The sequence below is a fragment of the Silurus aristotelis genome (genome assembly GCF_946808225.1).
Source record: "Silurus aristotelis genome assembly, chromosome: 4".
Lineage (NCBI taxonomy): Eukaryota > Metazoa > Chordata > Actinopteri > Siluriformes > Siluridae > Silurus > Silurus aristotelis.
In genome coordinates this window covers 2,639,399-2,665,221 of record NC_139577.1, presented here as the reverse complement: position 1 = coordinate 2,665,221, position 25,823 = coordinate 2,639,399, and the positions used below count along the sequence as shown (strand labels likewise).

The window sequence follows — 25,823 nt, the reverse complement described above, 5'->3', positions numbered from 1 at the left end:
AACTTTGGAATGTTCATTGATGGAGAAACAACATGTGCAGAATGTAATTTGAGTAGTGATTAAGAGGCTGTTTATCCTCAAAGTCTAATATTTGAATTCTTCATGAAGTGAGATCCAGCTGGTGCCGGTACAGTTTTAGATGGCTCGGGCTCCGGCATCTTCTCTTTGAAGGTCCGAAATCCTCATGAGGTGGGACACTACTGATGTTGAAGCTCGCTTTGTACACATGTTTGTGTCCCTTAGCTCCTCTGACTGGAAATTCTGATGCTAAATACATTGAAACACAAACAATTTCCATTTACTAAACAACTTTCGGTGTGTTTTGGAGCGATCGGGTTGCCAGAACCGCACAATTTTCCCTTTTCGAATACATGAAAAGAAAAGGAAGCAGAAATCAGTAATCGAATGAACCCGCTCGTCATTTGTACCCTGAGATGTCCTTTATAATGTGCGTTTTTGACGTGATTAAGGCGGAAACTGGTGCAAAGTAGACCAGTGTTCATCTCCTCACCATTAAACTGAGCCCGAACGAAAGGGCTTGCAGCGTTTAACAGACGAATTTCGCTCTTTTTCCGACATCACAACACGCCACTTCATCTAAATATAGAATGAACAAAAAGTCACTCGATAATGAATGGTGCGATCGTTCTCCATCAATTAGTCCATCCATCACTTCTGATTGGACTCGAGTGCGATTGTGCCGCCTGTTCTCACCTCCCTCTGGCAAAAGGACGTCACACGACACACAGCCGAGCCCTGTGGGTAAATCTGTCCCATTAAAAAGGAGCAGAGATTCACTTGGGCTTGCTTTTTTTTCCATTTCTGGGTGAAATGACCTTGGAGAGCTCTGTTAAATATACCTACATACAGTCACACTCATCCTTTCCTTCGTTCCACCAAACTCCCACGCTTCTGAATGGCACAGCAATTGCTGAAGGATCATTCCATCGTGTGGCAGGAGTTTAATGCAGTTCATGTTCACAGCAAACTTCAGAGTGGGTCCATGGACCTTCACCATGAACTAATTATTGGTCTCGGAAACGCTGAATATTTCTGTTGATCCTCTGGGATTTCTTTTAGGAGTTTGCAAAAGGAAGGGAAGAAAAAATATCGTAAGCGAGCGGCAGTTCTGTGGATGGAAACACCATGTTGATGAGGGAAGTCAAAGACGAACCGGACTGGTTGAAGCTGACGGCAAGACACCGAATAGTTAATGGGCACGAACATGGTGAAAAGAAAAACAGCTTAGAACACACAACCTTGAGGCAGATAAACAATAACAGCAGAAGACTGTTGAAGAAATGAAGTGGGGACAGTAATAAATGGACATTCGGTGCCACCCTGATCAGGATGGGGGGGAGTCTGGTTCTTTTAAAGGTTTCTTCCTCATTCCATCTCAGGAAAGTTTTTCTTGTCACTCTCACCACTGGCTCACTCATTAGGGACAAACTTATAGGCAATAGAATTATTTCATTAAAATAAGCTGCTTTGAGACAACGTCCGATGTTGATAGCGTTTTATAAATAAAATTGATTCGAAGTGAACTGAACATATGCAAGAAGGGAGTAAAAGAAACATGTTCTTTTTCCATCCTCACCGTCCATTTCTTGTTCCTGGCTGAAAAGAGAGAAAGCGGATGTGGTCCAAAAGTTTAGAAGATCATCTGCCTCTAGGTTGCATGTTCTGAGCTGCATTTCTGCTCACCATGGTGACTATAATCAAATATTTTTCAGGAGTTTCAAACGAACTGGTTGGTGAATGACTGAAGATAGCAGGTTTAATCAAAGGTTCACTCACTCACCCCAGATGCTTTATGCAGATCTGCTTTCCTGCATTCGATTTATTTCAAATTCGCATTCTGCTTTATATTTTAAGAAGGATTTACTTAGTTTAAGGTTAAGCCCCTTCTTGTGTATGATTAAACGGTTTATGCGACTAAAACGACCACCAGCTGAAGGTCCAGGCTTAAAACTTCGTGCATGTATTAATGAACAACATTTAAAAAAAAACAGAGTCTGAGTCGTATGTGAGCTATTCGAGGTCGAGAATTAATCCTCATGCAGACATTTCACATAATACATGTAGGGCAAGTTAGAAAAACAAAGATCTACCTGAAGGGAGAATAAGTAAAAAAAATTAATAAAAAGTCAAAGTTCTGTAAATGTTTTAATAAAAGTCCAAATAAACATAAGATTAAAGCACGAGTTGGAAACACAAACAGAAGTCAAGGTGCCGTATCTACACAAAGAAATTGCTAATGATGTATTGGATAATGAAGACTGAGTCAGAAAGAGGATGGAAGAACTCTATTGCCCTTCTTTTATTTTTTTTCCGCGATGCAACAAGTATTTTTTTTTTTTACTTGCTGTTCACAAAGGAGTAGGGAAAGAAAAAAAAAATCCAATGAAAGAGAACGCTCTAAACCTTTGACCCTTCCAGCTTGGTAGAAAGTAAGTGGCTGCCAGGGGGAAAAGAAAGCAGCAGCAGCAGCAGATAAACCAGACATAGAGCGAGCATAGTTCTGGCCTCGAGGATGGAAACCGAACGCACAAACTCAGCAGGCTGGATCGACTTGCCGATAGGCACTAGTGAAGAGGCAGTGAAGTGTAGCCAGGAAGCATGCATTAAACAAAAGGAGGATGATACTATAGTTAAAAAGTCAGCCGAGACAAAGCAACTCGGGACGTTCGTAAGCGTCACACAAAAAAACGTGACACGGCGTGCAAAATGGCTTCGAGCAGACAGATTCGGATGGAACAAAGCAACTTGAAGGGAGAATAACACCTAACCTGGCAACCTCGGCGGAAAATTGTCCGTGGCCTTTTCAAGATTTTCGCAGGCGAGCCGCCGTAGCAAATAATAGCATTGAATAATCATTATTTTATATATAACCTTTAAAAGTTGAAGCATAGAAGAAGAAATAAAAAATAGTTAAAATAATAATAATAATGATCAAATAAAATATGTAAATATACATCACACAAAAAAAAAAAAACACATTCCTAAAAAAGCAATAAAAGATTTAGCGCCGTGCCTAGCAAATTAATTGAATTGAACATATGCAAGAAGTGAAAACCGGATGGGGTCTTATGGTCTAAAAGACCATCTTATTCTCATAACCTTTTAATCGCTTTCTGCAGAATCGTGCCGTAGCGCCGAGCTAAGCATGATTGTGAAAAGCTAAATCCTGTCGATCAAGAGCTCTGGCTAAGCAAAGGTGAAACTCCCATCCATCAAAGATGGTAGATGTTGTTTTTTTTATTTTTTTGATTACAATATCTTTAATGTTTAATGCGATCACTCTATCACCATTACTCTTCCACGTACACACTACAGCATTGTGAAAACAGTCTGGGAATGTCTGGAGTCTGGTCAAGTTCAGATTCAAATTTATCACTTCATTGTCAGGTTTAGTAGGTGTGTTTGAGCAGTTTGAGACTCTCCTGTACAGAAACCCGAACGCAAAGAGAACAAAGTCGCTAATTCCTTTTCATTTCATCTCAGTAGGTGGCTTCATCCCTCTTTATCTTTCAGGGGAAAGGAGGAGGATGAAGAGGAGGAGTGCAGAAAAAAAAAAAAAGGGCCGTTTAAAAAAACAATCCTCGGAGCAAAAGCATCGTAATTACATCGGATTCGAGTCTGTCGCTCTTTAAGTTTCTGACATCAAATAACAGGAAAGCACTTTCTCCACAGCTTTTCAGCCGCGAAAAAGTAAACACGCCGACTGAAAATTGCACAACCGGAATCAGCAAGAACTCCGGGCGGCGGTGTAATGACCCAAAATGTTTTGGACCCACCCGAAGTTTACAGTCCGTTGCAAATGCAACCCAAAATCTCAGGGGACTTCCAGCAGAGAGAGAAAGCGCACTGATAAGAGAGCAAGCTGGTTCGTTTTTTCAAGAGGACTTAAGCAGGATGAACTTATCCCAGCTAGAGGTCTTCACCTCGCTAAACGATAGGAGAGAGAAGGACAACAGGCAGGTTTATCAGCCTTCCAATGGCAATAAAGGAGAGTGAGAAGATAAAGCCGTCAGTCTTTCTCTCTCTCTCTCGCACACTCACAGATAAAGTAAAGGGGATGATGGACTTTGTTTTAAGTGAACCACCGAGCAAAAAAAAGGGAGACCGAAAAACAACTTGGCTTTTTGACAGACCTTTCTGATGATAAAACCATCATCTTTCGCCGCCCAAACAATTTCCAACGGCCGGTGCCTCATCCAGCTGACTTTCTTTTTTTTTGCATTTTGCTTGTTTTTTTATACCTCTGTCTTCACTCCAGCTGGTCCCTCTGATGTTGCAATTATTCACCTAGGATTAACCTTCCCTCCTCCTTCGAGCCCGAGCAGCCTATAAAAGCCACCTACCGCTTTTTCGAATGTGAAACGTTCGCTTGATGTGTTTGAAAGTCCCTGGCCAAGAGCCACTGAGGATGGTTTTCAAAAGCCAAACACCGTGCCATGGGGTGTTAATTACGTTTACGGCATCGTTCTCATTAGGTCGTTATTAGAGAGAAAAAAAACGTGTTAGCTTTGATTGGTAAAATCCACAACGATGCGCCTTTTTGGTCTACACTAGGAATGGGTCGAATTGGTTTTTGGACCGGTATGTAATTGGGTCAATACTACAGACTACTGCTAAGCTTCAGATCAAACGATATTCTGTTATCGATATTTGGGTAGTTTTATCTCCGTATACTTAATGGAGAATTAGAAGCTGCTTCTTGTCATTTTTCCCGAACCCGAATGATGTCATCACGTGTCCGACGTTTGCTCGGCTAACGTGTGATAGCCATGTTTGTGTTTGTGTGCATGGCGGCAATGTTGAAACGTTCCCCCTTCATGTGGAGTTTGGACACTGGACCTCTTTGAGTGTTTAAAGGCTCTGGCATGGAGAAGCTGGTGTTGGATCTGTGATGATCGTGAATGTTGAGCTATTTTATGAGTTGCTCAGTAGCTCCTGGTTATATAACCTCAAATGACTGTAGGAGACTGTAGAAAGGACATTACTCATAATCTTCCACTCTAGTTCTCATGTTCTCAAACTCCAGTGTTCTGTATTGTTTAAAGACTATAATCAAAGACTTGATGTCACCTAAATGAGGATGGGTTCCCCTTTTGAGTCTGGTTCCTCTCAAGGTTTCTTCCTCATAACATCTAAGGGAGTTTTTCCTTGCCACAGTCGCCACGGCTGCTCATCAGGGATAAATACACATTGTTCATCTTAACTGTTAAATTCTGTAAAACTGCTTTGAGACAATGTCTGTTGTGAAAAGCGCAATAGAAATAAACTTGACTTGAAGTGTGAGCTCACGATACAAAACTAAGGGAAACGAGTGCCAGATGCAACATATACAGTAGTGTAATAGTGAACAGATGAGGCTTGTAATATAACGTAACATTTACAAACCAAAGCTCGCAATTTACCTCAAGCAATGTGCCGTATTTACTATGTCTCCAGCGTCTCCTGCCTCAGCCTCAAGCGAAGGTAACATGTGTTATAAAATAAGTCTTTAGTTAGCACTAGTAGTCTCTGGGAAAGTCAAATCAGTTTTAAATTGTAAATCTAAATATGAATAACCGTACAGGAAACGTTAAGGGCTAGAAAGAGTTTTATCATCAGCGAGGGATGAGAGGAGCAGCCCATACACCATATCAATACGTGGGAAGAAGACCTTCACAAGAAGTCACAAAATTTATAGTGAAAGTTTGATTGCTCTTCACTACTATGGAATCAATTTGCTTCAGGTAGACTCCTAAATGCTAGAGATACCAGAATTCTGTTACTATTTTTTTAGGGGTCTTTTTATAAAAAAAAAAAAGTACTTTTATTATGTGCCTTTTTCTGTTTCCTTTGAAGGAATTTGTAAACCGCAGAACTAAAGTTAAGCTGTGATAAAAATAACTTGAAAATTTCAACATGTCTTTTTGCACCAAATTATAATAATGATAGATACGTCTTCGATAAGCAGTACCGGTACTGATAAAAACAAAATTCCTCCCTAGTCAACATGCTCCTTTTTAAGGTTTTGGTTAATTGTTGCCCAGTATTTCTGATATCTAGTAGTCAAACAATTACAAAAAATCTCCATAACCGTAGACGTTTCTCAAAACGTCTTCGCCCATTCAGAGCTCATCAAAGAAGACAGAGGGCAATAATAAGAAAAAAAATAAATACTAAACGCAGATTGCTCAGGAGTGATTAAACTGTCGTGACCAATCAATAATGGAAGCGTGAAGACATACAAGGAGGCGCCTGCTGAAAGTGAGAGGACGGATGTTAGGACCGGTCAAACCTATTCTCTTGACAAGTGGTGCAGTAAGTGGGTTTGTCTTGGTCATGTGATCTCTAAGCTCGAAAACACCGAACATGTGACACAACACAGCTACAAAAAGAAAGAGAATTCAGGGCAGCACCCTGAAACAGATGAACAAACAAAGGATTTGTGTGAGAGATAAACAGCTGGAGGTTTGTTATCTAGGGACTGGCTGTCGTTGCTGCGTGGTGTTCGGAGAGGATCAAGAAATTCCTCGAATAATTGGGGTGATTTTTCCCACGCCGTCCCCTCCGGCTCTCTCGGCTTTGTCCTGCGCAAATGATTATCTCAATCATGTCAATACATGGTTGGTTGCCTCCGATTTCATGGGTCCCGACGCAAATGTACAGAGGAGAGAGAGAGAAAAGACGTCTTTCAGTCTTCTGTTTTGAAAATATTTTCGGACCCAGAAACGGTTGGAACATGTTCTTTGGATGTAGGTGTGAAAGGTTATCCAAGGCCTTCGAAAACACCTAATAATAAAGGGCAACTCAAGCTGCGGTAAAACCGGAGGCTTTTCATAAAAACTCAAAGCAAAGAAAAGCGTCCTCTCGGTCTTTACATAACACCTGCACACTCAGGTTGCTGAAGATAAGAAAAACCTGCTCTGGATCCCAGTGAGCAATGAAACTACTCGCGTTTGCTTGAGGATCACACCGCAAACTTTCGCCCATTCTTTGTTATTTCCTTTTTTTTTCCCCAATCAAGAAACTCACCAAGCGAGTGCACTATGTTATATGTTCATTTTTTTAAAATTCCTACCAATTCGGGATCTAAATTGGCTAATGTTTCTATGGTATTGTAGCTTATTGCTCATATGGGGAGGTTTGCTGTAAGGAGATGTTCATCATGGGAGGACGTCTCCACTGTTGGTGTTCTGTAACAGTCAGGATGCAGGACGCTTTCTGGTTTCTCTGAAACAAATCTGCTTAAAGCTGCTGTAATATATGATAAAATTAAAAAAGGAACATGCTTCTAAGATTTTTAACAACATTAAGTGACACTAAGCACAAAAGAATTGGGACACCAGGCTTTTTCAGCTGTGTGTGGATTCTGTCCCAAATTGTTACCACAAAGTCGCACAGTAGCGCACAATTGTATGTGAGTCTTTGGATGCAGTCGGATGAAACTTGGACTAGGAGACGATGCTCCTGTGCACAAAGCGAGTTCCGTGAAGATATGCTTTACATGGTTTGGAGTAGATCTCCTGCTATAGAGCTCTGACCTCCTCACATTCTCACCTTCATCAGAACCTGACTTTACTAACACCCTGAATGAGCTCAAATCCCAACGAAATCTAGTGGAACATCTTCCCAAAGGAGTAGAAGTTATTTTAAGAGCATACAATGAATGGGATGTTTTAAGGGGCAGGTGTCCAAAACCTTTCGTTCATAAAGTGTGTAAATAAAATTCCCTTACAATAATAATAATAATAATATATCCTTTACTTATTACCGCATTAGTGTCATAGTTAAAGCGTGGTATCCGTTACTGTTCCTAACGCAGCGTTAATAGTATTCGTATTAATAAAAAGATGAAAGCACAATGTCACGATGTTTTTACCCGCTTCTAATTCTGTAAAGCTCAAGTTGTAAAAGATCAGGATGCTTACCTCCGCCACCACCGAGGAGACTGGAGTTCGCTGTTAGAGAGAGACAAAAAAAATATATATCAGTGTCTGGACCATTTTGAAAGAGAAAACACTTTACCTCGAAGAGGACACCGTTATTCAGATGAGAGCAGACACAGAACCAGACCTTGAAGGTCAAGCACACTCTAAAGGGAGATTTATTCATTCATCGCACAGTGATTCCAAAGCACGAGAGCTCCAGCAGCTGCGCTCCGGCTAACACCGTCGCCGCTGTGCTTTTTAAATGCCGGGCCGGGCCGGGCCGTCCACCTGAGCCTGAGCAGATGCCGCGAGGGACGGGCAGCGCTTTGATGCTACGTTTCTGATCTCTGGTGGCGAGGACGGGGGCCGGGGGGTCACGAGTTCGCCTGGCGTACTTCTCCAGATTCACTCAGTATAACGCGACTAAAGCTGCTGTTTCTCACCTCTTTAAACCTAATAAACACAATCCGCCCGGCAAACACTCTTTAATTAGGAAAACAACCAAATCCCCTGTTTCTACGTTCAAGGAACAGTGAGATCAAGAAAGGCCCTCGTTTTTAAAAACGGCTGATTAAAGGCGTCGAAAATAAACGTTAATTCGGACGCTGTAAAAAAAAATCCTTCTCAAATGCAGTTCAACGAAGGTACAGTCTTCATGAACATTAATCACAATTAGTACAGTAGCATTTGAGCAATGCTCAATTATTTTAAATCAATTATTTAAAATAAAAGAAAGAAAAAAAAAGAGGAACGGCTGTAACGGAGCAGTTCGGAGGCAGAAATGCGACGCGACGAAAGGTGTTGATCGAGCTCATTTTTTCCTCACAGAAAAAAAGAAAAAAAAACAACATGAGGCGATGTTTTTGGATGTAAAGCAGTGTGTGACAGTTTACAGTGTTGTAAGTGTGTGCGTGGGCGGAAGGACAAAAAGCGCTCTTTTTTTCCCTGTTGATATAGACGTGCATTTCGTCAAGCACTTTGTTGAGCAAACACTAAATAGAAGTGAAAGATAAAAAAAAAGGGGGTTAAAAGCTTCCAGCTGGCATGCTTAGTATCTGGACTGTGTTTTATTTTTAAAATATAGCTGAGATTTTTTTTTTTCCTTTACTGTATTTCATTTATTTAGACCTCCTTTCATGGCGGTTGCCTCGGTCTGAGCGTCTAAACACACCCTATATCATCAATCTGACTGAGAGTTATAGGATAATAACAATAATAAAAAAAGTTAAAATTGTACAGCGTGCAACAAAGGCAGCTACAATCCAAACCGCTGGTTTAAATAATTCCTCGGACTGAATCCTGGGGAGTTTGTGAACTGACCTATTTAGAACCTCTTATTTACAAATGTAGTACGTACCCACAGTTAGTATCGTTTTATGCTTTTTACACAGCACAGTGAAATTCTTCTTGGAAGAAGATCCACAGTGCTGCTGGATCACACAGGGTTAAGGGCCTTGCTCAAGAGCCACGAGAGTGGGCGGCTTGGCAAAACCGGGGTTTAAACCTTCTGATCAGCAACACAAAGCATTAACCAGTGAGCTTCTACTTCCCCTATAAATGTGTTTAGAGACATTATGCAAAAAAATAAAGCTGAAAAGGAAAGAGAGGAGTTCGCTGCTAGGCCTAGTGAGAGGATGTAGCTTGTAATGCTAACTTGTTTTGCTAATATGCTATCAGAGGTTGTAGTCAATTACCCACCCAATAAGTGTGTGTATGAATATATATACAGTATATATAAAGATACAGACAGACAGACAGACAGACAGACAGACAGACAGACAGACAGACAGACAGACAGCTTAGTAGGTAGGTAGGTTTGTAGGTAGGTAGGTAGGTAGGTAGGTAGGCAGGCAGGCAGGCAGGCAGGCAGGCAGACAGACAGACAGACAGGTAGACAGACAAACAGACAGACAGACAGACAGACAGACAGACAGACAGACAGACAGACAGACAGACAGAGAGCTTGGTAGGTAGGTAGGTAGGTAGGTAGGTAGGTAGGTAGGTAGGTAGGTAGGTAGGTAGGTAGGTAGGTAGGTAGGTAGGTAGGTAGGTAGGTAGGTAGGTAGGTAGGCAGGCAGACAGACAGACAGACAGACAGATGGATAAATAGATCTACACCTACAGGAGTCCCACCTATGACAGACTGTGACAATGCATTGTTCCTAAACAAACGGATTACGCCATTGTCTAGTTAAGAGCCACTGCAGCACAAGTTGACATTATGGAAATCCACTTCATCGAGTCCGCTAAAAGTCAGTGTCTCAAAAGCATGGAAGCTAATCAATCTGACACCATCGAGAGCAATGCGGCGACGTGCAGGAGGCCCGAGACGAGAAAGGCAGCGTCTTTAATGGTATGCACTCATCCAACAGAGCCTGAGAGGCGTATCTCATCTCGGCAGGGACTTTTGTAAATGTGTTCGCCTGCAAGGCAGAACAGAAATCTTGCGACTGGCTTGTTTTATTTCTTTTCTTTTAATATTCCTCTCCCTGTGTGCTGTGAGTCACACCGAGCCACTCCTTTCATCTTTCCCCTGTATTCCCTTTTCTTTTAGTCTTTTTGTTACCCCCCCCCCCCATCCTACAATTCAAAGTGTCTCATAGGCACACATCTCTTACCTCCGCAAAGGGCAAAAACAAAAACCCAGCCCTCTGCAATTGATATCAAGGGAAGCGTTCAAGGCCTCGATATAACTGGGGACGATTCCTTATCTAACAGTGGGGAGAAGGGGAACAAATGAGGAACAGCTGTTTATAAAAAAAAACAACAAAAAAAACACAAGTGGCAAAGAGGAACCTGCTCATTTTCACAGGTTGAGAGATATACGAGAAGGAGTTATTGAGGAAGCAAAAAATGCCTTAGAACTTGCGCTCGGGGAACTGGCAACTCGCAGGCTGATGTGAAGTGACAGCGTCCGGGTTGGTCAGAGCTGGAAACTAAACAGAAATTATAGCATAATGAAGCGTTGATAGGGGATATTATTCATGAAGTGCACAGACACTCTATCCGATCTCTGGATCTCGGGCACTAGGGACAGTTTAGGATTCGTGCTTCCAGTTCCTTTAATCCAGTACAAGTACCTAAGTATAATATTGTATGGTACATTACCAACTCCATGATCCATCATCACTTCCAGCCATGTGGTCCCAAATTTGTGCCTGATTTTAGTTAACTTCCTTGTCTGGCTACCAAATGTGGACATAATCCTGAAGAGATAATAAGACCATTGACTGGATAAGCGGAATAATCACAGAATCGTCAAACACAAACGTGCTTGAATCGTTTATATTGAAAATGTGGGCTCCAGACCATTGACTGAACAAGTGAGATCATCACAGAATGCCAGAAATGGTTTGGTTTGCTTTCCCAAGATCTGGATTCCAGACCATTATCTTTTCAAATAGAATCAGAACTGAATTGTCTAGCAAGCATCTTCAGTCAGATATGAGCTAGCTAGATTTCATTTCCAAGAAACAGTGTCTAAGAGCATTTCTTATCAAGTACAATGAAAAACCGGAGCAGACTCTGGATCCCTGAAATAGTCCTAAAAATGGGGATTTAGCAATCTGAAACAGAGCACATGCTCTACTCTGATTGGTGGCTTGCAGTGTGTTTGAACATTTACATTATATTCGCTAAAAATGTAAAAAAGGAACGACTGCAACGTGTATAGAAAAAAATGATAAGATAAAGAAAAAAAAATGACTATAGCAAATACAGAAGCTCATCTCCTTATGAGAGAAGGTTCCAGTATGTGGATTAGCATCTATAAACACGCTGTATTACACGGCAGGGGATATGTTACATTTCTCAAGCTGTTTTAGTTTTAACAGAGAGAAATCACATGTGCACAAGCCTATAATCTAAAAGAGTGACTGTGCAGTCATGGACACCAGCATTCAAGAAAATATATATAAATAAGTACATCCAGAACCCCAAAATTGCAAAATTCAAAGTTCAAAAATAAGAACAGGGGGAAAAAAGTGGTTTGTCAGTCACAGGTTTTTTTTTCACCATAATAAACTCAAGCAAAAGGAAAAAAATCGCAGCTCAGAAAAATCCTCGGCTGAAAAAGTGACAGGTACTGTGTGGGATGGAAAAAGGAAAAGAAAGGACGGATACGGTCATAATTAAGCCCCTGCCTTTAACACCTCTTAGCCACAGCAGGAAACACAAACGTGTGAATTGCGTTCAGTCTCGCTTCGGTAAGCAAGTGCCCTTATCTCTTCTTAAATGCTCCTGTTTCTCGAAAGATCCGGCTTCCTGTAGTTACACTTCCTTTAGGGACAGGATATAAAGTGGAGATGGATGTTAATTGAGCCGGATCTTGGTATGAGAATATACAAAAAGACGTCCAGAGTGTCCTGTTGGAGTAATAAATGGGATGCTACAGTGTCTCTACAGTGTCTCTATAGTATCTCTACAGTGTCTCTATAGTATCTCTACAGTGACAGTATATCTACAGTGTCTCTACAGTGTCTCTATAGTATCTCTACAGTGTCTCTACAGTTTCTCTGAAGTATCTCTACAGTGTTTCTACAGTGTCTCTATAGTATCTCTACAGTGTTTCTACAGTGTCTCTATAGTATCTCTACAGTGTCTCTACAGTATCTCTACAGTGTCTTTATAGTATCACTACAGTGTCTCCATAGTGTCTGTACAGTGTCTCTACAGCTTCTCTACAGCATCTCTACAGTGTCTCTACAGCATCTCTACACCGTCTCTACAGCATGTCTACAGTGTCGCTACAACGTCTTTACAGTATCTCTACACTGTCTTTACAGCATCTCTACTGTGTCGCTACAGCGTCTCTACAGTGTCTCTATAGTATCTCTAAAGTATCTCCACAGTATCTCTACAGTGTCTCATAGTATTGCTACAGTATCTCTATAAGTATCTCCACAGTGTCTCTACAGTATCTCTACAGTATCTCTATAGCATCTCCACAGTATCTCTATAGTATCTCTACAGTATCTCCACAGTATCTCCACAGTATCTCCACAGTATCTCTACAGTGTCGCTACAGCATCTGTACAGTGTCTCTACAGTATCTCTACAGTATCTCCACAGTGTCGCTACAGCATCTGAACAGTATCTCTACAGTATCTCTACAGTATCTCCACAGTGTCTCTACAGAAGCCCATACAGGTTTTAAATGTAACAGTAGCCTGACAGGAAAGCAGAATGCTGGTCATTATCCAGAAGACAACATTGCAACACCTGGCATTATCTTCCCTCACACACACACACACACACACACACACACACACACACACACACACACACACACACACACACACACACACACACACACACACACACACACAACTAACAATCATCTGCTTGTAAGTCTTTCCTGTGTTCTTGTTTAAACTCTTTTACACACAACAGTTAAACAAGTTTAACACCGAGGCAGAACATCTCTCTGTGGGAAAAAAACAGCCATTCCTCAGCAAAAAACATGCTCGTATCAGCAAGGAAAACACGTCAGCAATTTTATTTGAATAACTTTAGATTTCAACACAAAATGCAGCAACATTTGGCAAAGTCTGTTTCAATAATACTCCATCAGCAATGAAAAAAATCTATTACAAAAAAGTAAAGCGCAAACAATAGATTTATTAGTAGACTAATTATAAAAAGTATATTACTACTAAATTGCACTAATTGTTTAGTACATTTTAAAAAGTCAATATAAATGATAAGAAATATTGAAAAAATTTGAACTTATTGAATTAATAATTGTATGGTATTTAATGGAATATCTGAGATTAACTGTCAATCGATTAAAATATTGTCATCAGTTAATCGCACATTTTTATCCGTTCTAAATGTACCTTAAATAAATACGTTTTAAAGGTTTTAATTCTCTAACATGGGCATGGACAAATATGGATGCTTTATGCAAATGTATATTTATGATTAGTAAAACCAAACTCATCATAGAGCATGAAGACAAAATATTCTTGTAAAGGTTTTAAATAATGGTGGTTTGAATTACGTGAAACACCAGGAGACCAAACGGAACTTTTGCTGTGTTTCCACACGGACGGTTATAATTGCCGGATGTGCGCATCAGGAAGGATTTTGGTGCTTGATTTGCGACTTGCCGCATCAGAAAAACAAATGTTTTGTTTAAAAAAATAATCTTTTGATGTTTTTTATTATTTTTTTTTTACATTTTTTTAATATCTGAGTAAAGAAAGGACATTGTGAATAAATGTGTTGTAAAAACACAAAAAAATTTAATATATATTGATTTTTATATTTATTTATATAAAAAAGAATAATAATAAAAATTATCTATCTATATATATATATATATATATATATATATATATATATATATATATGTCTGTCTGTCTGCCTGCTTGCCTGCCTGCCTGTCTGTCTGTCTGTCTGTCTGTCTGTCTGTTTGTCTGTCTGTCTGTCTGTCTGTAAGTTAAAAGAGATAAAGAGTAAATCCACTCTTTTCCAATGTAAAGGGAAAATAATATTTAGAGTGTAGATTGTAAACGAAACACTCGGTGTGACACTGTACTTTATTTTCTGATTTGATTTCTGTAAAAATTCTCAGTATTTAAAAAAAAATTCTGATTTAAATCCATTAAAATCACAAGAGCTTCAAGCCTGCTGAAGTCACTTAAAATCATTCGGCTGAATAAATGGAGCAATACATGGCCTGACTTAACCCCGAGGGAGAAACGCAGCCTCCCAAACCACCGTCCAGCTACTGACTTTGTTTTTTTTTTTGGTTTCTGCTTTTTTCCAGGAACTGTAAAAGACGAACATCTTCATTTCGGATTATAACCTTTTCCCATCAGGTTCCACATTTATTCATATTATATTACATTATATTCAGAGCCCCAAATATTTTCTCCATATAGTGTGGAAATGGAAATGATTGAATGATTAATTTGACATAATTCGAAGAAAAAAATTATAATTTTTAGACAATCTTGAGTCGCTTGAGTTGGCAGTACTGCACGCTGCCATGGTGGTTCGCTTGAACTCAGCAATTCGAAAGCACATTCGAGTGGAAACTGGCTTGTTAAGCCCTCTAAACACACAGACGCAAGCGTGCACCCACGTGCATTTCTACTTCACAGCCTAACAAGTCAGCTTAACAAGATCCGACAGTCGGGTCTTAATGCTGGCTGTATTCTCCGGCACTGTTCTCCCTCCCTACGCACACACGCATGCGCTCACACACACACACACACACACACACACACACACACACACACACACACACATGAAGCAGACTCGGCGAAGGATGAAAATATCGGCCACACGACTGCAAAGCTCAGCGTTAAATTGAAGCAACTCTTGTGGGAAATGATAAGGCTCTATTTTTTTTATTATTCGCTCCTGAGAATAGCACAAATGGAAATCTTCAGCTTCCACCACACCCCACTTCCTTTCCTTCTAGATGAGGAGACATAAAAAGTAAAAAAAAAAACTAAACAAAAAAAAACAAAGACAGAGATGTTTCTTATTTGCAGCTCATTAAAAATACATGATTTTGTCCCCTTTTTTTTCTTCCCTTAGCCTGAACGCAGCACCGTGTGATAACTTCTTCCTTTTTGCTCTTTATTGCCACGAGTGTTCCCCGAGGAGCCTCTGTGTGGAGTACAGAGCAGCAAAGCAGAGGACCAGAACGAAGCTCTCATCTCACACACTTCACTCTCTCAGACACACAGTTACTCACACACACACACACACACACACACACACACACACACACACACACATGCAGGGCTTGTGGAGTACAAATAAAGAGGCCCAGACAAGAAAGTGGATGTGATCAAAGCTTTCCTCCATTACCAGAGCAAGGTGGGGTCAGTTCTCTCACCACCATAAATACAACCATATATCTCTATCTGCTCTAGTGCACAACGAGTGCACAAAATAGAAGCAGGAGAAAAAGCACGCCTCTATTACGCGCGCCTCAATTACGTTCCCCGACTTGAAAGTACTCTGGGCTGGAGGTAATGCTCTGTTTATCCAAATCGATCTCATGCAAAAGTTCATGGGAAGTGTTGAGAGCGATCGTGTGGAATTCGTTTTTTTTTTTTTTTTGTGTGTCTTCCTCAATTTTGCCTTCCCCGAAAATGAACGTTACTATGGTTAAAATGCAGTTTTGAGACACCAGGATCATAGTCACATTACTTTTTGACTCCAATGGACTCCACTTCATTGTTCTGCATTTTTTCTTAGCTTTTTGTAAAAACTTTCACTTTTCTAGAAAGTTTTAAAAAAGTTGTACTTTTTTTTTTTTTTTTTTTTTCCGGATTGTGTTTGTGGAGATTTGTGCTCATTCAGCCACAAGAAAGTCCATCTAACATCTAATGGTGTTCGGAGACACTATTGAAGACCTTCAAGGATGAATTAGAGGTGGATCTAGTGGAACGTCTTTCCAGAACATGACATGAACACGTTGTCGGATGAAACTTCTGGCCATGCTGTATCTAGTGTGAAAGCAAAACCTCGCGATATGAAATATTGCAGAATTCATGAGGTGTCATAATATTTATGCCACTCATCCTAATCAGAGGGTTTTTCCTCCAAAGAGTCAGAATGAATCGTTGATCACCTCAAGAATGAAAAGATTTGCTTTAATAGACTCGACCGTGCAAAACAACAGACGTCTGTTATGAGTCTGAAACGTACACGCTAGAATGATTTCGCGGCGTCTCTCCTTCAAAAAGCTGCTTTTCTCTGCCTTCGTCTTGTTACTCCTAATGTGCAAAGTGGAAGCCTCGCCGTACCGAGGAGTAATAATGGTGCTCTCGCTTCTAAACAGACTCATTTATTCCATGAATCATCACCATAAAAGAGAGAAGGGCGGAGAGAAAAAAAAAGAAGAAGCAGTTGAGAAGCAGCCAGTCTATTATTTATTATTCCTATATGGCTGTGTCATTAGCTGAATCAGTAACAAGCTGGGTAAAAGGTTGCTTTTGATGAACATGGCAGAAAAAAAAAAAAAAAAAAAAAAACAACGCAGGACTGGAAAAAGAATTCTGGAGGAAAAAGAGAACGATGTTCTGTTCTTTGCCAGGCAAGTTCCCTCAACAAGAAGGGAAGGATAAAAAGAACATTTGGAATAAAGAATGGTATAAAAATGGTCCGTGGTGCGGGTTTTTGGGGTCGGTAGTAGAGGAACGAGGGAATGATACTCATGACCTGTGAAATTCTGTCACTAAAGTCTAATCCCAGCTCAGATATCGAGGACGGCGTCGGGTTACGCCCACATCGAGGCACGACTTAGACTCCAGCAGGTGTAACTATGATTATTTATTTATTTATTTATTTATTTATTTATTTATTTATGTATTTATGTATTTATTTATTTATTTATTTATATAAATACATTTATTTATTTATTTATTTATTTATTTATTTATTAATTTATGTATTACTTAATTTTATTATTCAATTAATTAACTAATTAGTTAATTTACTAATTATTTTACTTAAATATTTATTTATTTTCCAGAGGAAATAAAAAAATTAAAAGAGGAAATTTTCTCAGTGCACATTGGATACAAGTTGTACCGCGATGCATCGTTTTTCTTACATATTTGCAACTTTAAAAAACTATTTATTTATATTTATTACACAATTATCATACAACTATTTGTATTAATTAGAAGGTGACCAATAATTTGCGACCAATATTTGATAAGCAGATCGATTTCCCTTCGCTAAACTGTTCCTCCTGCACGTTCTCCCAGCATCGCTGCGGCTACGTGAATATGACGCAGCGCAGCGCTACGAAGACATGGCAGAGGTAGAGCTGCGTCTTCCATTTCATGCTGATACACATTACTGTATCTTAATATGTATATTTATTTTCTGGGTTTTTTTTTTTTTTTTTATGTTTTTTTTAGTATTCTGATTCCGATTCCTGGAGACAGGAAACAGAAAAAAAGGGTCTGTTTATTTATTTTTTTTGCACTACAAAGATCTGTGTGTGAAAAGGCCATGTATTGGTGTCCCAATACTTTAATATCTTTTAATTATCTTTAACAAAATGTAAAGCCTTAAACGTATATGCCAATATATCCACTGTTCCGATCCATTGGCAAGGAACGGCTTCTTCATCTGTACTGTACATTCATGCAGTAGAGCGTACTAAATAGACTCTCGTCCTCTGTTAACGAACATCAAACGGGTCTATTTTCTATCTTAAATTTAATACTATCCTAATTTAGATCTCAATCCTTGCTGATGCCTAAAGGAGGGAAAGGAAGGAAATAATAAAATGTGCTGAGAATGGCACTTTTGTTTCAAACTAGCAATGTACAACAGCTTTAACAGGCTTCCTGTGCTCCATAATATTCTATATCCTTTTCTTCATCAGGGAAAAATATAGTATAGCATAGAAAACCAGGTTAGGGAACCAAAAATGTTTTTTACAATCTCAAAAAAGGTTCTTAAATGATTAATTGTCAAAGTATATAGAAGATCTCATTTTGGTTCCTCAAAGAACTTTTCAGTAGACTGTTTTTAAAAGAACCCCTTTTTTGGGCTTTCTTTCAGAAAGTTCTTTGTAGAACCACTCATGAAAATGTTCTTTGTTCCAACATACACTCAAACAAACGGCATATTTTCTTCATATTTTAGTTCAGTCGACACACAGATGTTCTGGATGAAATCGTTTAGTTAAAGGTTCTTCAAGGAACCAAAAATGTTCCTTCTGTAACATTGATGTGAAAACTCCTTCCTGGTTCTTCATGGCAGCTTTATATATTTAAGATTGTAGGTTGGAACATGGAACATTTTTATTAGAGGTTCTACAAACAAGTTCTTTCCAAAAAAGTGCTCAGATTAATATTTCATTGTTTTTCAAAAACGATTTATTGAACAATGAGGAGAACCAAAACCTTTAAGGAACCAAAATTGGATCTTCTATAACATTGCTGCAAAAAAACCCTAATTTTCGGTTCTTTATCTCACCTTCAGATTTTAAGAGTGTGGCTTGTGCACTGATAAATGCAGAAGCAAAACGACTGCTTTTCTTTTGTGCCCCCGACTGCACGCTTTATCAATAAAAAAAGAAAGAAAGAAAGACAGAAAGAAAGACAGAAAGAAGGAAGGAAAAAGAAGACAGTCTTGATCACACTTTAAGATATTCACTTTGAAAAGCACTTATTTGTTTCTCTCCCCCTCCCTCCCTGCACTTCAGAATGGAAATCAGCCGGATGTTTGCACCTCAAAGAGAAAATTTTCGCGTCGCGTTTGCTCGGGTCTAACTGTGCACCGTGTTCCTCGTGCCCTCGACACAATGACAGTCTGCATGTGAAAGCGACACAGGGACAGCTTTTTGTTGTAAGAGACGGGTAGCGACATAAATAAGGTTAGCACCCGAGCCTGTGTGCCATCATTAGCGCCCAGGGCCATGCGGAAAGACCGAAATTAGATCACCGCTGAAATTTTGCGATAATAAAAACCATTTACCTGCCTGGGAAAAATCACAAGAACGACGACTAGTGCAGCGTCTGTTTATTGGGATATTCATGAGGCAAACATATATATATATATATATATATATATATATATATATATATATATATATATATATATATATATATATATATATATATATAGTATATAGTAACAACACAAAGGCAAATCTCTGCAGAAGCTCTGTAGCAGTCCAAATACACTTTATAATTTAAAATGATTGGTATGTGCTTTTTGAGCTTCTCGTTCCATATTTAGTCCCTATTTGCTCACATAATAACCTCCACTCTTCTGGGAAGATATTCCATTAGATTGTGTGGAGATTTGTGTGGAGATTCAGGTACTGGCATGGAGAAGCTGATGCTGTATCTATGATGATCACAAATTGTTCTGTATTGTTGAAAGATTTATGATCAAACTCTTGATGTCACCCATATGAGGATGGGTTCCCCTTTGAGTCTGTTCCTCTCAAGGCTTCTTCCTCATATCATCTAAGGGAGTTTTTCCTTGCCACTGTTGCCACGGCTGCTCATCAGGGACAAACGCACACCATTCACCTTCACTGTTGTTTTCTGTAAAGCTGCTTTGAGACAATGTCTGTTGTGAAAAGCGCTATACAAATAAACTTGACTTGAAACTTGACTACTGCAGGTGAGATGAGGTGAGGTGAGAACGTGAGGTGGCCTGGGGTGCAGTCAGCCTTCACATTCATTCGAAAGGTGTTCAATAGGGTTGGAGCTCTACAGCAGGAGATCTTCCACTCCAAACCCATCTAAAGCATATCTTCATGTATCTGGATTTGTGCACAGGAACATTGCCATACTAGATCAGATTTGGATCTTCTAGTTCAACAAAAAGGAAAATTTCATGCATCGTATTCAATAGTGTGCCTCCAGCTTTGTGGTTACAGTTTGGAGAAGAAGCACATATGGCTGGAAAAGTGGTGTCCTACTACTTTTGTCCATATAGTGTATATAGTCTTTATCTGTAAAAGACATTTGACCAGGAAATGTAAAATATTTTTATATTTCCACCAACTCGACATACAGTACAGATACATAAGTCGAGTTTATACCTGGTCTCAAACAAACAGCATTCGGAAGTTTCTGGAAAGATAATGTTCTGATTGGTATGAATCTATGGGAGTCTTTCCCAAATAAGAGAAATTGTAGTTTTCAATTAAAAAAAAAAAAAATCCTAAAAGACCTAATAACATCTGGGAAGGTAAGGCAACATCTGGAAAGGCAAAATCAGAAAAAGTCAAAATGGGCTCCTTATGTTTCAATCTCCTGATTTTTTGTATTAAATAACTGGTTATGTATGTGTTTTTACAAGCAACAGCAAATGAACAAAGAGAAAACTTCAAATCGCTCCTCCTATTTTTATCTATATTTATATAGAACACTGAAGGTTCTTTATATATTTCTGCACTAAAGATTATCAATAGCTTCAGTATTAATATTATTAAGAAATATTATAAATTATTCATTCTATTATTGGTTATTATAATAAATCTAATTATAATAAACCTCTGTTTGCACAAAATTTGTGTTGTTAGTTTAGAGTTCAGTGCAGTTGTGTATACTTTTTGTTAATGTATGTTGTTTTCTGTAGCTCAGTCCTGGGGGAACGTTGTTTCGTTTCACTGTGTACTGCACCGTATATGGTTGAAATGACAATAAAGCCGATGTGAGTTGACTTGACTTGAAATAACATCATTGCTTTATATCTTCTGATAGACATCACAAGAGTAAGACTGTGTTTAATGCACTCTGAACTGCAATTCTGCTGCTGTTTCAGCTTCCAGGATTAAATACACTGCAACAGAGTCTACCGGTTTACACATCATACATATTCATATATGTATTTGCATATCAGGATGGTAATTGTGTGTCATGGTGTGTTGTGGTGTTCTGATGTGGTGGTTTTTGTCATGGTTTTTCATTGCATGTGTAGTATATGTGTGTGTGTGTGTGTGTGTGTGTGTGTGTGTGTGTGTGTGTGTGTGTGTGTGTGTGTGTGTGTGTAAATATATACAGTATATATATATATATATATATATATATATATATATATATATATATATATATATATATATATATATATATATATATATGAGAGACACTTTCTTCAGTAGAATGTTTTGTTTGATAGCGGTGGTGGATAATGAGCAATACAGATAACAAGAAAAGTATATTTAAAAAAAAAAAAGTCCAAACCACCATCTGCAACAACTACAAAGAAAAACGCAAATATGTGCCGTAATTGGCGTCTACACGCTCACGACTTCCAGAAAAAGAGCGAAAAACAATGAAGAAACGAATGCAGATGTTTCAAAATGGTCAAAAACTTGAAAAAGGTGGCAGGTATCATTTCAATGAAGCAGAAACTGAAAGAAGTAGAGTATGGAGAGAGAGAGAGAGAGAGAGAGAGAGAGAGAGAGAGAGAGAGAGAGAGAGAGAGAGAGAGAATAAGAGAGAGAAAGAGGGTGGAACAACAGATCTGATGACAAACGTCTGATCGGCTTCAGGGCCGACTCGTGTTTCCCTGTGTAACAAGCCTCGCTCTGTCGCTAATTAAAATCGTGAGCTTATTGGAATTTCTCGAGCTCGTTAGGTTTTAATATATCGGCACTACAGAATATTAATATCAATTAGGAAAGTCCTTCTGAATGCGAGTGCCAGCCGTGTAATGCTGGGAAACGAAGTTAGTTGGTCTCGAATATGCAAAAGTGTTTTGAGCATGAAGCATCGAATGTTTGTTTGCTGACACTGGCACAATTTACATTTTCATTTCGACATTAATTTTTCAGAAGAACTCTTTCTCACACTTATAAATTAGAATGCAAAAGTGCTGTGGGTACTATCACCATCATCATTATTATTATTATTATTATTATTATTATTATTATTATTATCATTATTATTATTATTATTATTATTATTATTATTATCATCATTATTATTATTATTATGTTTTTTAAGAAAATTTGCAAATTCCTCTCTGAAAATGCAGAGTTTTACCACAGGAATTTGCAAGTGAAAAGCAGCTGAAGGTTACGGGCAGTGCTGTTTGTTGTGCTCTATACAGGCTCTATACCGGGTTACGAAGGAGATGTGTTCTTTTGACTCCATCGTAACTTAAAAATGATTCAAGACATCCCCTAGCCTAGCCTAGCCTAGACTAGCCTAGCCAGGAGTCTTAAAGAATGGTGATCAGTGGGGGTAGTATCCATAATTAAGCTAAACAGAGCAATTTACAGTATCGTAATGTATAAACTATACAGTATATATGTATGTAGCAGAGTGTGTAGCGAGAGGAGCATACACTGCTACGTTTCACTTTAATTCTTCTGTAAAACTGCTTTGAGACAATCTCCACTGTGAAAAGCGCTATAGAAATAAACATGAACGTTCAATTTGCCTGCTATGCAAAACTTAAAATATTGTTACAATTTTGTCGTATCACCATCGTCATCGCAAGATCATATAAACTATCTGTGGTCTCGATTGTTAGTCTCCACACTGTATAAGATCATTCATGAGATCAGAACACAGTAGACTTAGAACTATATAAAGTGTTTAAGGCTTTGGACTTTGGATCTAAAGGTTGTGAGTTCAAATTCCAGCCACACTAATCTGCCCTTTCTGGGCCCCTGAGCAAGGCCCTTAACCCCATTACTGCTCATAAGTTTCTCTGCATAAGGGCATCTGCCAAAAGCCAAAAATGTAAATATGAATGACTACTTTCTGCTTATGGTCTCAGACTTCTCTATTTCTGTGAAGAAAATGCGTTGGCATCTAAACAATTATTCTATAGTGCGACTGAGGTCATGAGATATTTCTGACCCACTACCATGTTGTCATCCAGAGTATTTGCAACTATCAGTCGGGTTGTGCGTAATCCTATGCAATCCTCAATCACCCGTAAAGTCAAATTAATGACACGGAACTTTACAACGCTTATGTTTTGTTTTTGTTTTTTACCATACTTGTGGATGATTCATGCTGCATTTCTCGGTGAATAACTGAGGCAAAAGTCGCTAATAAGCAAACCTGTACTCGGCCTCAGACCCTCCACCCACAGCTCGTAGTTTCCAGGAAAACAAACTGGCATAATGAATATATGGGGTATAGAACAGTCACCCAAAAAAATAATCATGTCAGGTTAGTTTTTTTTGAAGCAAGTCCATGTGATTGGACTGTTTGAAGTCAAATGTCAGCTTTATAGCTTCTTGTGGTTTTTCGGTGCCATAAAAAAATTCGGGAAACAAAACTCTAGTGGGATTCGAAAGCCCAAACCGGCCTAGCTCTTCATTTTCCATACAAGTAGCCTTGTGTTAATTCTAAAATTTGAGGCTGTGACACTGTGTCAACCTAAAACCGTTAGGGATAACGCATGCTTCCGCTACGACACATGTAGCCAATCTCAATCATCATTTCCAGTCACGTGGGGACGGCTGAACGCACCGAACTTAACTGCCCACAGACGTCTGCGATTAGATCTCTCCAAATGCCGAAAACCATCTAGGAGAGAGAAACTATCCGTCTTCCCCACCTTCGAAAATACACGCTTAACTATGCTTTTCCAGATGTCAATTCTGTCACTCAGGAGCCCTGATTAACCCTAATTTCTGTGAATAAGCAAAATATTCACAGATAATCGTCAGGGGCTGTTTTTATTAATCATGTAAATGCATCCAGTCTTTACTCAAGATCGGACAGATATTTCAAAAAATAACATGCAGCGCCTCAGGAAAGCGAAGGACTACAGGGAAAGCCAAAAATAAAGACAAAGAACCTGACAATGAACTTCAAAGATCTGCATGTGGCTTTGATTTGAAATATAATAGCATACAGATACCAAAAAATGAGGGAATGAGGAATGAGGGAACCAACAAACACACACGTACTGATATATATATATATATATATATATATATATATATATATATATATATATATATATATATATATATATACACACACACACATACACCCAGAGGGTTAAGGGCCTTGCTCAAGGGCCCAATGAGTGGCAGTTTTGCAATACCAGAGCTTCCGATCAGTAACCCATTTCTACAAATAAACTCAAAGATTTTTTGTTAAACCACTCATGAAAATTGTTCCAACCTAAACTTTTAAAACACAAGTGCCAGGAAGATCCAGTGATGCCACACAAGAACCATTTTTTGGTTTCACAAAGAACCTTTCATTGTATGGTTCTTACAAAAATACTTATTTTGCTGAGCAACATAAAGAATCATTTCTAATACTACGAAGAAACCCAAAGATTCTTTGTATAAACCATTCATAAAAAATGGTCCGACTTACACTCAAACATAAAAGTGCCAGGAAGAACCAGTGATGCCAGACAAGAACCATTTTTTGTTCCCCAAAGAACATTTCAGTAAAAAAATAAATAAATAAATAAAAACAAATTTTTTTTGCTGAACACCATTAAGAACCATTTCTGGTACTACAAATAAACCGAAGATGCTTTGTAGAACCATTCATGAAAAAAATGTTCCAACCTCCACTCAAACATAAAAGAGCCAGGAAGAACCATTTTGGTTCCCCAAAGAACCCATCAGTAAATTATTAAAACCAACCCATATGCGAGAATCAAGTGAATACGAAGCAGCTTGTTTCATCTAGAAAACTTTACACTTCAAAGATCTTTCTTTTCCGTTACAGACACAGAGAATGACGTTCATGCGATTTTTCTACCTGAGTGCTGGTATTTTTTTTTTATATGTTTTGCAGCTAAAAGCAGTTAACTAAAACCACATACTACCCATTGTGTAAGGAAAGAAAAAAATCCACATAAAATAAAAAAAAAAATAAAAAAGAAAGCACCACAAGAAAGAAAAGTGAATAGGGGGTTTTGTGCTGATCTGGAACGTGTCATGCGTTCGTTATTCTAACTGCGTGTAGTCCTGAACGTTAAAGCTTGTAATAAAGGTTGTCAAAGCCTTTAACGGTTTCCAGCTGACCACACAGTACGGCTACGCTCGCTACTGTAGCGCCATTACCGTGGGTCTTTCTTCTGTTCCCACAAGACAGGATTTACAATGGAGTAGTTCATAATATGAAACGTTTCATCGATCACTGGTGGAAATAACCTAGGTGTGGGTGACGGTTAGCTTTATCTTGATTTTCCACGGAAAATAAAGCAGCAGGAAGTATGTTTTAATGGAGTGTGTATTGAATTCCAGTTCAAATAGCACATCATTGTGTATGAGACTGGCTCAAGGTAAGGTTTTGGGCAGACACGATGGATAGAGCGACTTAAATAGTCACTTTTTACACACACGGTAAGCAGAAAAGCATCTCAGGAAACGCAATACTTGAAGCAAACGTTGAGAAGGATGGGCCACAGTAGAAGAAACTCTCCCTAAACTCTCGCCACAAAGTTGGAGGCCCATAG

At 38.9% G+C, this 25,823-nt stretch overlaps 1 protein-coding gene across 4 annotated transcripts in view; it reads right to left on the bottom strand.

The window, feature by feature from the left end:
• The window catches only part of macrod2 (mono-ADP ribosylhydrolase 2), a 636,986-nt gene that overhangs the window by 470,039 nt on the left and 141,124 nt on the right, over positions 1 to 25,823 (bottom strand). For all 4 annotated transcript variants that reach the window (XM_083540474.1, XM_083540475.1, XM_083540472.1 and 1 more), the window contains exon 4: positions 7,926 to 7,955. In XM_083540474.1, the coding sequence (XP_083396600.1) occupies positions 7,926 to 7,955 (30 nt within the window). The remainder of the gene's footprint in view (positions 1 to 7,925; positions 7,956 to 25,823) is intronic.